This window comes from Danio rerio, chromosome 25 (genome assembly GCF_052040795.2).
Source record: "Danio rerio strain M-AB ecotype USA chromosome 25, GRCz13ab, whole genome shotgun sequence".
Taxonomy (NCBI): domain Eukaryota; kingdom Metazoa; phylum Chordata; class Actinopteri; order Cypriniformes; family Danionidae; genus Danio; species Danio rerio.
Genome location: NC_141045.1, coordinates 15,051,236 through 15,066,819, shown reverse-complemented (window position 1 = coordinate 15,066,819; position 15,584 = coordinate 15,051,236). Strand labels below are relative to the sequence as shown.

The 15,584-nt window shown below is 33.2% G+C and overlaps 1 protein-coding gene across 2 annotated transcripts in view; it reads left to right on the top strand.

The window, feature by feature from the left end:
• mapk8ip1a (mitogen-activated protein kinase 8 interacting protein 1a) overlaps positions 1–15,584 on the top strand; it is a 37,430-nt gene that overhangs the window by 4,418 nt on the left and 17,428 nt on the right. For both annotated transcript variants that reach the window (NM_001351666.2, XM_087310280.1), the window contains one exon: positions 3,662–3,964. In NM_001351666.2, coding sequence (NP_001338595.2) covers positions 3,662–3,964 — 303 coding nt within the window. The remainder of the gene's footprint in view (positions 1–3,661; positions 3,965–15,584) is intronic.

Genomic DNA, 15,584 nt, shown 5'->3' with positions numbered 1-15,584 from the left:
AAGTTACATAAAAGAACAGCTTGAACATTCTGCAAAATATCTTCTTTTGTGTTATATCAAAAACAAAGTCATCCAAGTTTAAAACGACATGACGATGAGTCAGTAACTAAGTCACTTTAGCAATGAAATCCCTTTTATGACATTTCTATCGTTCCCCGTGAATTAAACGTTATTAAAACACAAAGGGATATCAGTAAACAACATGCGTATGGTTAGACTACATTGATCACAGTTATCTTAATTCAGAAACAGCAGTACATCAGTAGTAAATTGTGTATGTGTGGTTTACATCTCTCCACCCAAAAACCAACACAGTCACTTATCTTTCCATGAGGCAGAGTCATACGCTCTCGGACTGAATGAAGCTAGCTGTTTACCCCACAGCAAAAATAGATTTCTAGGTCAAAGACACATCATTAGCTTCCATGTACTGCGGTCTGAATATGTGTAGAGATTATTTCCGAATTTGTATGAATTTGAATGAGCATGAGGTCACCGGAGGCTTTCCGTGTTCAGTGTCAATTAGCATAGCAGTCAATTAGCATGAGGCGTTAACAACACTGAGGGGGATGTCAAGGCTGGCCACATCTGACTGTTTCTCATGTATGTCATTGTCTAACCAATTAAACTGAAAGAAAAAGCCATTATTTATGGCTGCGCTTCCTTTTTTATGAAGCAATTATCATTATAACGTTTGTGCTATGATTTAACATAATTAAGCATAAAAAGCCAGTAACATCTGACTATTTTTAGAAGGCATCATCTTAAAAAAATGAGTAAAATATGTATGTTTTCACAACTATTTATGCAATAATTAGCATAATTACGTTTATGCTAAGATAGTTTAGCTTAATTGAATATAAATTCTCTCAATCAAAACCATTCACATCTAACTGTTTATCGTGTATTTCAGCCACTGAAACATAAATACTTTATATAAGTAATTCACAATCTTTTCATGCAGTGATTAACATTATTATCATCAACATTTACGCAAAAATTTGGCATTATTAGCTTATACGTAAATGTTCTGTCAAATCTAGTCACATCTGACTGTTTTTAATGTATGTTATCCTCTAAAAAAAGATATCAGATGTTTATGATATCACAACCTTTTTATGCATTAATTAGCATAATTACGTTTATGCTAAGATAGCTAGGTAGTTTAGCTTAATTGAATATATATACAGTAGAAGTCAGAATTATTTGCCTCCTTTGAATTTATTTTCTTTTTTAAATATTTTCCAAATGTTTAACAGAGCAAGGAAATTTTCAAAGTATTCATTCTTATTAATCCGGGGTCGCCACAGCGGAATGAACCGCCAACTTATCCAGCAAGTTTTTACGCCGCGGATGCCCTTCCAGCCGCAACCCATCTCTGGGAAACATCCAAACACACATACACTACGGACAATTTAGCTCACCCAATTCACCTTTTTTTATATAGTCTACAGACCAAACCATCGTTATACAATAACTTGCCTAATTACCCTAACCTGCCTAGTTAATCGAATTAACCTAATTAAGCCTTTAAATGTCACTTTAAGCTGTATAGAAGTGTCTTAAAAAATATCTAGTCAAATATTATTTACTGTCATTATCAATGCAAAGATAAAATAAATCAGTGATTAAAAATGAGTTAATAAAACTATTATGTTTAGAAATGTGTTGAAACAATCTTCTCTTTGTTAAACAGAAATCGGGGGGAAAAATAAACGGGGCTAATAATTCAGGGGGCTAATAATTCTGACTTCAACTGTATATATACTGTTTATATATTCCCTCTATCAAAGCCAAACACATCTGACTTTTTATCGTGTAATTCTTCATTTAGTCACTTAAACAAAAATACTTTATGTAAGTATTCACAATATTTTCATGCATTGATTAGCATTTTAACGTTTATGCTAAAATTTGGCATTATTAGCCTATACGTAAATGTTAAATGTCAAATTCAGTCACATCTGAATTGTCATGGATATTGTTGTCTATTCATCTGAACTTAAACAAAAATCCTTTATGATTTCACAAATGTTTGTATCCAACAGTCAGCATTATAACATGTTTGAACTGTTTCGCCCAGTTTAGCTTAAAAGGACAGTTCAACCTAAAGTTAAAAATTACTTACTATTTACAAACCCCCAACTGGTTCTATACCCTTTTGAGTTTCTCTCTTCTGTTGAACACAAAAGATATTCTGGAAAAAACCTAACTGTTGTCATTAACTTCCATAATAGGAAAAACAAACAATAAGTCAATGGTTACAGGTTTTTAGCTTTCTTCAAATAATTTTCTTCTGTGTTCAATGAAAGAAACAAACAAACAAAGACCAGCTGGTTTGGATAAAGCAAAGCATGACTAAATAACTTATATGTAATATAAGAATAACAGCATATGTATTTTTCTGTAAACTATCCCTTTAACTGAACTAAAATTCTGTATATGTCAGATCCAGCTGCAAGTGGCTGTCTATTTATAATCACATTTAGTCATTTAGCAAATGCTTTAGTCCAAACTGACTTACAAATTATATTTATCATAGATATCATGGTCTTAAATTAAACCAAAATCACAGTATTGTAACTTCACATCCTTTTTTATGCAATAATTAGCATTATTACATTCATAGGGTAGTTTAGCGTAATTGCCTCTGACACTGAGAAATTAAAAGGTTCTCCCTGTTTATCATAGACAATTAGACATCATCATTTAGCCATTTAAAAATGATCATACTTTCATCCTACATATCATAGTCTAACCACAATGAAGAAAGAAACCCTGCATTCATCATTTCACAGTATTTTTGTGCCAAAATTAGCATTAAAAATAAAATTAGCATGGCAGTAGCTAAACTGTAAAAAATGCAGGGTTCCACACAATTCATTCATGTCGTCCCAACAAAAATTGAAGTTAATGTAACAAATTGAAGTGCATTGAACTTAAAACAATTAAGTTGTCACAAAAAATCTCAAGAATTGTGTTGTTTCAGGTCATTTTAAAAAATTAGTTTAAACAAGCAACCAAAATTAATCTTTTTGAGTGTGTTTTTTTTATTTCACTAATAAATTCTGCATTTATTATTTAACATTTTGTTATGCGATAATTAGCATCTTAGCATCACTGTTTATACCAAGTTTTTAAAAAGGTGCATGTATAGATTGTCATAACTGAATATGCTATACATTCTAAAATGTTCATCACAGTCTAGCCATAAAGAAAGATCTCGTATGATTTCAATAACAATCTAACAATTAACAATTTAACGTAAACATTTATGCCAAAAAAAGTATGTTTAATAGAATGAAGCAGATTAGCATAGTTGAGCATGTCAAAGTGGTTCATCATCCTCCAACCACTTTTTAAAAATTCCCTCATTTACAATTGCCCAACATTTTAATCCCGCAATTAGCATCACAACACCAAGACAGCCTGCGTTGTTATATTTGAACATGCTATAAATCCCCCTGTAAATCCTGCGTGTCATGTCAGGGTGTGTTTATTTGCCTCTTGTCGTGTGTGTGTGACACGCCTCATTGTTCTCTGGGATTGAATTAGCTTTTCCTCGCAGCCGAGGGAGAGCCACAGGCTGGTGATGTCACCACAGCACTCTGATTGGCCGCCCTTGCCTGACTGCAGCTCCTCTGCTTTCTGCTCTCTCCAGGATCACATGACGCGGCCAACCAATGGCGCGGCGAGGAGCGGCCGGAGGAGGGAGGCGGTGGAGCTGCAGGCTGAGATGCTCCACTTGGACCTGATTGATGCAGAGGGAGGAATCCAGGAAGAAGAGCGGGACGACAGGCGGCCTTTTGATGCCATCGATGACAACCATAAGGAGGAGCGGGGCGCAGGGCCGCCTGTCATTCTGCCTCAGCTGAAAACACTCACTCCTGCTAACGATATGGATACTTACCGGCCTAAAAGACCGACCACCCTCAATCTTTTCCCCCAAGTGCCAAGGACCCAGGTGAGGCGGATGCTTTGGCTTGATGTTTTAAGGCGGATGGATGATATTAGTCATTCTTTTTAAAAGAAATCTGGTTATTAGTATAATTCAGAATGATGAGATGTTGAGTGTGTGTTTGGTGGGTATGCAAATTTTTTGATACTCTCGACTGGTGATGCTGATGACGTTTGGGTTTGTGGCCCACCTGCTATGAATCACTGTTGTCCGCCCTCGGTGTGTAATGTAATCTGGCAGGAAAAAGCCCGAGTGGATCATTAATGTTGACCTGTGAGGGTCAAACAGCAGGGGGCGGCACTTTGATGGGCCAGTTTGAGCAAATTATAACGAGGTGGGAGTAAAAACAAACGTTTTTGCAAGGAATGTTGGTGGTGTTTTTTAAATGTGTGTGGAATAGAGTGACGTTTTTGGGCTTACTTGTTGATTTTTGGTTTTGTTAATGCCAGAGGTGGATGGTGGATGGTGTTATACTCGTAGATCAGTGGGTATTTCTTGGCTGCTTAAAATAGGTTAACATTTGCATTACATTAACTTTATTGATCTAAAAAAATACACTGAGCCTTTGTGGCTACGTGTCAGAAATGTGACTGTCTAGATGAAAAACATCCATATTTCAGCAAAAATATCACGAATTTTATCAAAAAATATGATGATATTAGAGTATTTTTTAGGAATACTGAGAATTTTAACCAAAATATGAAAAAAAATATTTTAAAAAATGTTATATTGAATTTATAAGATAAATTATTGTATTAAAAATATATATTTCTGTGCTCAGTATATATGAGGACACCCCTCACAAATTTACAGGATGCTTTAGGGCTGGGCGATATGGCAAAAATGTAATCTTGATAGCTATTTTCAATATTGAATGATAACAATATATATTTCAATATGAGTTAAGGCTTCCAGATGTAAAACAGTATCCCAACAATGCCTGAAGCCACACAAATTAGAGGGTCAATCAAATGCCATAACATAGTTTTGGCCGGTAAATTTTTGGTGGCTGAAAATTCGGTACGTCTAATATTCATACATTTTTAGATTCCCCCTTTTACATTTCTGTTGTGCAGTGCTTATCATTGTTATTGACATAAATTTTATCGCGATTCAATATAATATCATTTATCCACCCAGCCCTAGGTTGCTTAATAATATTATATTTGTGCACATACCTTAGGTTAGTCAATACTGAAGCCAAATCTGGAGCTAATATAACAAAATAACTTACAATAATAATTTAAAAATGAGCCAAATTCATATGAAATAGAAAAATATGAAATAAAAATGTAAAAAGAGCAAAAATCAGGAGAAACAAAAAAATATAAAATTTTGTCTAAATTGTAATTTTTTTCTTGCAATACAGTTGAGGTCAGAAATATTAGCCCCCCTTTGAATCGTTTTTTTTTTTTTTTTTCTTTTTCAAATATTTCCCAAATTACGTTTAACAGAGCAAGGAAATTTTCACAGTATGTGAGATAATATTTTTTCTTTTGGAGAAAGTCTTATTTGTTTTATTTTGGCTAAAATAATAGCAGTTTTTAAGTAAAAAAAAATTTAAAAATTAAGGTCAAAATTGTTAGACCCTTTTTTTGTAATAATAATTTTTTCTGGGTTTTCACCTTTATTTTTGATAGGACAGTATAGATAATTGACAGGAAAGCATGGGGAGCAGAGAGTGGGGAAGGATCGGCATTTTTTTCAATAGTCTACAGAACAAACCATCGTTATACAATAACTTGCCTGATTACCCTAACCTGCCTAGTTAACTTAATTAAAATAGTTAACCCTTTAAATGTCACTTTAAGCTGTATAGAAGTGTCTTGAAAAATATCTAGTCAAATATTATTTACTGTCATCATGGCAAAGATAAAATACATCAGTGATTAAAAATGAGTTATTAAAACTATTATGTTTAGAAATCTGTTGAAATAAATCTTCTTTCCGTTAAACAGAAATTGGGGAAAAAAGTAAACTGGGGGCTAATAATTCAGGGAGTTTAATAATTCTGATTGCAACTGTACTTGTGGATCATCGGGTATTTCTTGGCTGCTTAAAATAGGTTTACATTTGCAAACGATATATATATATATTTCAATATGAGTTAATGCTTACAGATTTAAAACAATATCCCAACAGTATCCTAACAAAATTAGAGGGGCGATTAAATAGCATAACATATTTTCGGCCGGTAAATTTTCGGTGGCTGAAAATTCGGTACACCTCTAATATCAATTCATATCCCATTATTGCACATTTCTGCTGTGTGACTGGCTCTTAAATCAATATAGAGTAAAAAAGTGCAGAGCTTATCATTGTTAATGACATAAATTTTATTGCGATTCAATATAATATTGTTTATTTGCCCAGCTCTAGGATGCTTTATAATATTATATTTGTGCATATACATTAGGCTAGTCAGTACTGAAGCCAAATCTGGAGCTAATATAACAAAATAACTTACATTTGATAACTTATAACAAGAATGGTTCAAAAATCAGGACAACCAAATTTGTATGTTAGGGAAAAATATGAAAAAAGTAAGTTGAGCAAAAATCAAGAAAAACTAAAACTAAATAAAATTTTGTTGAAACTGTAATTTTTTCTTGCAATATTTCACATTAACTTAACTTTATATTTCTGAAGTATAAAATAATTCTAATATATATATATATATATATATATATATATATATATATATATATATATATATATATATATATATATATATATATATATATATATATATATATATACGTTTAATGAATCTTTTTGGTTAAAATTGTCCAAATTTTATTACCTAAATTCAATAAGAAATTAATAAAAAATAATCTCAGAATATGATATTTTCAGAATTGTATCAATAATACAGTATATTTCAAATGTTGAAAGCTAAATAAATACAGTGATAACTAATTTTAGCACATGTAGTGCATTGATGTTCAAACTGTTGCAAGAAAATAAGATAATATCAGAATTTGAGTGAATAAGTGATGATATCCAGGTTAGGTTTTAACTTGTTGGTCTATTTTATTATGTTAGAAGAGGCTTTTTTTAATTCAAGAGAATGTTTCTCCGCTGCATATAAGACATTTGCATTACATTTACATTATTGATCAGGGAAAAAGAAAGCTGTTGAGCTTTTTGAGACAAAATGACCAAATAGACATTTAGAAATGTAACACTGATTTATGCAAAACACACCCTTGTCCAACCCTTAGATGAAAACCGAGAGTGGCTTTATTATATTCTTTTGGGAAATACATGGTTTTATTTTTGGAATTTAGTTTTTATTAGAATTGTATAATAAAAATATGATGATATATTTTAGCAGAATCAAGATATCCATAGTTAGCAAGTTAGCAACATTGTGATATAAAGATTTTAGCATAAATATAGTTGAAGTCTGAATTATTAGCTCCCCTGAATTATTAGCCCCCATTTATTTGTCCCCAGTTTTTGTTTAACGGAGAGAAGTTTTTTCAACACATTTCTTAACATAATAGTTTTAAAAATTAGGCAAGTTATTGTATAACGATGGTTTGTTCTGTAAACTATCAAAAATATATGTAGCTTAAAAGGGCTAATAATTTTGTTCTTAAAATGGTGTTAAAAACATAATTTGGGAAATATTTAAATAAGAAAAAAAAATCAAAGGGGGTTTAATAATTCTGACTGCTGCTGTATTTCAGGCAGTAAAATAAAATCATTAATTTTTTATGCTCCTTAGGTACATTTTACCTTAACATTTGGTTGCTTGTAATATGAAATGCACAAATTTACATTAAAAACATTGAAAAACTTCATTTAAACATTCATTTTCTTACTTGGCTTAGTTTCATTATTAATCTGTGGTGGAATGAACCACTAACTTATCCAGCATTTGTTTTACGCAGCAGATGTCCTTCCAGCTAAAACCCATCACTGGGAAACACCCATACACTCTCATTCACACACATACACTATGGACAATTTAGCCTGCCCAATTCACCTACCATTTCTTTGGACTGTGGGGTAACCGGAGCACCCGGAGGAAACCCAAATGAACTACTTTCAAACTGAATGAACTGATGACACAAAGTGACAGAAGTAAATGAAAATGATAATAAATGCTATTGAAATACATTTCAGGTAAATCATCTCCATCCATTGCTTCTCTTTCAGTCCTGAATTGCGTCATGGGTATTGACCCTGAATGACTGAATGATGTAATAACAGCCCAGCACTTGTGTCTCCTCAAAAGACTTAAGCCCAAACTGTGCTGAACTCAAACTGACCTTTTTCACTTTTCTCCATTACTTAGATAAGGTTTTCCTTTGCCTCCTGCTATAATTTTTGACTTTGAGGTTATTAAAGTCAGTCATTCTAGAAGTAATGGATTTATGTGCTTCATATGTCATACTCAGTGCAGTTTGAACTAACAAATAACTATTTGTCTTTTCGTTGAACGCAAGGGGAGATATTTAGCTGAAAGCTCCAGCTGCTCTATTACATTGAAACTGCATAAAAAAGTACTTTCCTTCAGATCTACAGTTTTTTAAATGATATATCTTATTCTTTATTTATTATAGGTCAATAATACAGGTTTTCAACATCGTAAATGATTTTTGGTTGAAGTTTGCAGCTAAAGTACTCATTTAACACGATCCTTTTGTTTTGCAGAGTAATTGCGTAACAATGTTTACCATCTTAAGGCATTAGTGCTGGATTGCCTGAGTATCTAAATCACCGGATATATTGTAACCATTGGTTTTATTGTAATTATTACGATTGGCAACAGCACACTTGTCTGGTATTTTATGGTGATTGCGAGGTTGACATGAGTTGCTGGTGTTGCTACACTCTCAGATATTGTATAATGACTCCAAACAGGTTTTTTCAGCAATTCCAGAGATGTGATTACATCAGAATCTTTGCACGTGTATGATATTGAACTTCAGCCAAAATATGGTTTTGATATGTTACATTTTTATTAAAACAAAAGTTAATATTATTTTAGCAAATCATGATAATGAACTTCAGCAAAACTTTGATGAAATCAGAATAGAAAATTATATCATTGTGTTAAAATATGATAAATGTCAAACATTTTGCTGAAATATCACCATGGAATTGTATCAAAAATACTGTTTCATAATAACAGGCATAACACGAATAGCATACGTGATTTTTAGCAAAATATGATGTTGAACTTTAGCAAAAGAAAAATGATATCAGAATAAAGTATATCATATCCAAATGGTACTAAAAATATGACAATCTCAACATTTTTTTCTGAAACATTTTGGAATTTTATTAAAAATACCATATACAGTTGAAGTCAGGATTATTAGCTCCCCTGTTTCCCCAATTTCTGTTTAACAAACATAAATGGCCCACGGGCCGGCAGTTTGATACCCCTGCTCTATGCAATATAGAGGCTTATTTATTGGCATTGATGGTTTCAGGAATTCATTCATTCATGATTTTATGCTACATGAATTATGCTACAAAATATTTTAAGACATTTTTCTGAAAAGTTATTTTTTGGCACCCAAAATGGCTCAATGATATCACTGTTAAAAACTCCCTGTATTTTTAAGAGTGAATGAATGTTCTTGATTAAACCATGAACGACAATAAAGAACCTTTATTTTTAAATTCGCAGTGTAAATAAAAGCAGCCTTTTTCTTGAATGTTTTAGCACACTGAATCATATCCAGGTCAGCAGACTGCTTCATGCCTAGAGAAGATGGTGGATGACTGTAAATGTGCTTCCCTGTCTTTAATCTCATAATCTTGGCTTGTCGAATCTCTAAACGTCTGCAGCATTGGCACAGCCGCAGGGCTCAAAGGGCATTTGAGGAATTAGCAAAAGAGCCTTTCCGTAGTGAATAGAGTTATTGGGTAATACAAGTAAAACTGTGAGAAAGTCTGCTCTAAAAATACCCACATTTGTGACGGAAATATTTCAGCTCGCAGCTTAGAGGAGCGAGTGTTGGCTGAAAAACACTTAGATCAATGTGAAGTGCTGTTGACAACCTTGTTTATATTAGGTCTGTGGTGTGACACATCGCTGAGCAAAATGGAATCGTAAAGAGTTCATTAAAATGTTGCGCAAGATTTTATTTAGATTTGTGTACAAAATCACATCATACAACTTTATTTTGGAACCCGACAGTTGTGTTTGTCAAAATTTGACCCAAATGCTTGAAACAACCCTGCATTTTTACAGTGTACATTGCTTTTTTGGTGAGCCTGTGCAAATTGTAGTCTCAGTTTCTTGTTCTTAGCAGACAGGAGTGGCATACATTGTGGTCATCTGCTACTGTAGCCCATCTGGCTCAAGGTTGTGTTGTGTGTTCGGAGATGCTCTTCTGAATACCTCGGTTGTAACGAGTGGTTATTTGAGTTACTGTTGCCTTTCTGTCAGCTCGAACCAGTCTGGCCATTCTCCTCTGACCTCTGGCATCAACAAGCCATTTGTGCCCACAGAACTGCCGCTCACTGGATATTTTTGCTTTTTCGAACCATTCTCTGAAAACCTCAGAGATGGTTGTGCATGAAAATCCCAGTAGATCAGCAGTTTCTGAAATACTCAAACCAGCCCGTCTGGCACCAACAACCATGCCACGTTCAAAGTCACTTAAATCCCCTTTCTTCCCCATTCTGATGCTCGGTTTGAACTGCAGCAGATCCTCTTGACCATGTCTATATGCCTAAATGCACTGAGTTGCTGCCATGGGATTGGCCGATTATAAATCTGCGTTAAAAAGCAGGTGGACAGGTGTACCTAATAAAGTGGCCGGTGAGTGTATCACTTATACAAGCAAAACAAAATTAACGAGTTACATTACATTAACAAGGGTATTACTACACATTAACCAGTTTAATACACATTAATATGTCTATTATTATACAAGTGTATGTTTTTTTTTATCTGACAATATTATGCTCAACCTTTTTAAAGCAGCATGGATTCTGATTTCTGATTGGCTGTTGATGTTTTTATCTATCATCAGCTAAGAATAATATTTTGGAAGGTGATTATAATGATATTTTTTGGGTTTTATAACTCCTTTGTCAAATATATGTAGTGTACCAAAGCAGTTTTTAGTTGAACATTAGCTCTTTTTATTAGCAATTCATTAGCAAAACATCTACATGAAAATATAAACACAGTAGTACTATAGTAGCGTATAGTTTTTATTGATAGTCATTGTTCTCAGATTTCTCTCAGTGTCAGTTAGCGAGCCGACAGTAATAGACTAACACAGACTCCGATTATTACACCAGATAGTGATGATGAACTATCCGAATCGAATTCCACCCATCTGCTTCCTTTGCAGATACTGTTTTTAGAGTCGCTGGATAAGAGCCTCATCTCAGCCATCTGTGTCTTTCTTCCTCCTCCGTCACCAGCACTACTGTGTGCTCCCATCCACCCACTCTCACACACACACACATACCAGCGCCTGCATCATCGATGGGCGTATTGCAATTAATTTGTTAAAGGGCACCTATTATGCAAAATCCACTTGTACATGGTGTGTGGACAAATGTGTTTGACGAACTACCTTACATCGATAAAATCCAACTACAATACTCCTTACTTTTTATATGCCAATTAAACCACACCAGTCTTATTTGACTTATGCTTTTAATTCTGTTAGCATTGTGACATCACAAAGCTTAGGACCCGTCCCAGAGCTGATGACTGATAGTCCTGCGTTACCATAATCTTATGGCTGCATCTAAAATTGCCTACTAATCAGTAGGTACTGCATTTGAATTTTTATTTACCACATGACTGTTCTATGTAGTATGAATGGAGTTCGGACGTACTACATCTGCCATTTTCATATTGATCACATGACCCACCCACGTCAGTTGTGTCTCTTCACTTCCATTCATGAATTCGTTCGCATGGCATCATGCGATAGCATAGCGGCCATCGGATGCACACCTCAGAATCTCGCCGGTTGTAGTTGTTCATCTGGGTACTTCTTACATACTGTTTTTCGAATTTTATGAATACTGTCATACTGTGTTTAGCATACTATATAGTGTGGAAGTAAGCAATTTCAGACGCAGCCTTTGGGTTGTGTTTGTTTGTTTGCTGTCTTCCATTTTTTCCCCCTGTTTGACGATGTCAACTAGAGCTGTGCCATAAACTGAATTCAATTTTGATTTTGGCCAGTGATTATGAAAAAAAACAATCAAGATAAAATTATTTGAGTCATATTCCAGCCTATCCAGCAATCCGTATTTATTCTTTTGCATTCGTACATGCAAAAATGTGTCTCTTAGAGATCATTTGCATTGTTTGTTATGTAATAAATGAACATAAAGAGTTGAGAAAAAAATACATGTATATCAGTAACCGAATCCAGGCTGCCGTGTGGACAGCAGTTATATTCCTGCTGCCGACTACAGTGTTTCCTCTAAGATTTTTTTCCAGCTGTGGCGGCAGGCCTTTTTTTACACAGATTTACCAACTACCTGTGGTGTTATTTCAAATGACAAGTGTCCTAAGCGCAGTATTAGAAGTCGAGATTGCATTTATGTAATAGCCTACGAGCATGCAGATCTCTTTGCTTGCGCGCCGATTTCCTCTGCTCCTGCACAAAACCTCTTGGACACCCCCTCAAATAGCCGTTTCAAGAGCGCACAGATCTTCATGTGCGCTCTCAAATAAACGCTGCTGAAGTGCGATTTATTGCATTTATGTAACGTGTATGTCTCCAACATTTATTAGATTTGCTAGGAATATTCATGAATGTATCCAATACCTACAGAGCGGTATTAATGTGTCCTGAAGTAAAATGAAATGGGTATACATCGTGTTTGCTGGCCTCACACATCACACACCTGTCTGTCAGACAGCCAGTCAGTCTGCACATAACCTTGAAGGTTTAAACAAATGACGCAAAGCACTGTGGTTAAAAAAAAAAGTTTGCGCTGTTATAATTCACTAACCTTTTAATAAGTTTTGGTGCAATTATTACCCGCTATTAAAAAAATAAAATGTTGAATGAGAAGCTGTAATGTTGCCGTGGCGGAATGAATTTTGGCATGGCGCCCCACCATGGAAGAAGGAATGATGAAACATGGACTATATGCTTATCATTATTAATCAACCAACAAAAGATAAAGACAAAATCACTCACTGATCCTGACTTTTATACAGTGAAGACGATGCTTAAAGCTTATAATTTTTATATTTCTTTATTTATAATATAACTGATCTGGTGAGCTGAAACGTAACAGACACATTCTGAAGACACCCATATCTTGTTAAAAAGGGGCATAATTGTTTCCCTTTCAGTTTCCCTTTTCAGATAACCAGCCTACTGTTTTCTCTACTTATTTGAACTGAGAAAAATCTCAATAGACAGTTGTCCTGTTTAATCATGGCACACATTAATTAAAGTACATTTTTTAGAGATGCAGCAAAATGGAACATCTGGGCCAAAACCCAAAGTTTTGGATGCACTTGGCCTTTATAATAATTATTTATTATTTCATTAAATTCTATAGTTTTGTTAAACTTTTTCTATTTAATTGACTTTGATTATATTGATGTCAAAAATGCAATCAAATAAATTAACCATATTTTATTGACAATGAACAAATCAAGCAGACTTGGAATATATTTACAGACCAGAATATTGAGCAATTTTTAGCTTTTTGAACATGGCATGCATGTTCATTCGCATGGCACAATGAAATGAATAGGTTTCATAGTGCAGCACTTCCCGCATCTGGTGTGAAAGCCATTTCCGTGCAATGTGCAATGTACGCAGCATAACCCTTTTCGGATCATATTTTCAGCCATTTTTCATTTTCATCCTAAACCCAAAAATGTCATACCCGATCATTTTAGACAGGCAAAGATTTGGTCCTTCCACAAATATATAATAGATTTTTTTGACCATTATAGACCACAATATAAACATTATGATCATGATCATTATGATCATGTTTACATGAGTGTTACAACACGCTGTGAACATATATTAGTACAATTTGTTGTTTGCTTTCAGCAACTGAGCGTTTATATGCAGATACTGTGACGTGGGATGTTAGACTGAGCAAGTGGATGATGGTGATGATATTTGAGCGTCAGTGTTAAAGGTGGTCAGTGGATGAGTCAGCAACAGAAGGAGTCTGTCAGATCGCTCTTCCTGTAATGCTTTCACTCTATGGATTGCAGTCAATACAATTGTTGTTTCTAGTTTCACTATGTGATAGGAAAGCCCTGAAAGTTTGGTGGTCAAAATTGGTTAATGCTGACCTAAACTGCCTCACTTAGACAAGATGGAGGGATGGTGTGCATGCATGTCTGTAAATTTCAGTTAAATTTTGTGTGAATGAACAATGTTTTGTTTATTTTAAGCCTGTTATAAATGTCACTTGCTTTAATTAATTAATTAATTTTTATGACATTTTAGTTGTTTTAAATTACGTGTTTTGTTTTAAATAACTTTGCTTTGTGTTTTTTTATGCTTTTAAAAAATAAATGTGGCGTTATTTAAAATAATGCTGCTTGGTTTGATATGCAGTTATCAATACAGTGATATTCTTTAGTATTATTGACTTTATGTTAAGACAGTAATACTTCAAGTGATACTTTCTATATTAAAGACATTTGTTATTTTATAATAAAAATACTCCTAGAATAAATAGAATTTTTCATATAGATTATTTTTAAGACATTTTTAATATAGTCTCATTGTTTAAAATAGGTGCCACTTGGTTTGTTTTATCCAAAAGATTGTCATTCATAAATTATTTTAACTTACATTTGTATTAAAACTTATTATTTTGTTTATTCAATTTTAATTATCTCCTTTTGTAAAGTAAATGTCATATATTGAATCTGATTTGATTTGATTTTTATTTGATTTGATTTATTTATTTCAAACAAAAAAAATCATACACAAAACAATTTTTTAACAAATTGATATGCTTTGATATCTTAAATAATTTCTGATTCGAGTGTATTTTTCTATTTAGCTTTTTATTTGTTATTTTATAAATTGTAAAAAAAAGGCTTTTAAAATGAATATATATATATATATATATATATATATATATATATATATATATATATATATATATATATATATATATATATAAAGCAATGTTTTGATAATTTGTCATCTCATTCAATGGTATTCTTATATTTTATTGAAATTAGTTTAATATACCATATTTATATGTTTTTATAATGTTATATTTAATATTTAGTTGACCTATTTTTCAAAAATATAACTTTTTTCCCTGATTTTGATATTGATACCTTTTTATTTTAAATTCCTTACATTGTTAATTTATCCTTTCAATTAATATGTTATTTTAATGTCCTATAGTATACAGTCAGGATATACTATGGTACCTTTTCATAATGGTGTCCGAAAATATTTCAAAATTATTATCATATTTCTGTTATTAACACTCTCAGGATTTTGCATGCAATTAATATGTATATGGCAATGTTGATGTATTTGGTCTTGGCGGTATAGATCCGGTACGCTGCTAGGCATGGGCCGGTATAAGATTCTGACGGTATGATAACCGTGGATAAAAATATCACGGTTTTACGGTATCATAGGTTTTGTGGTTACTGCTCTAAAATATA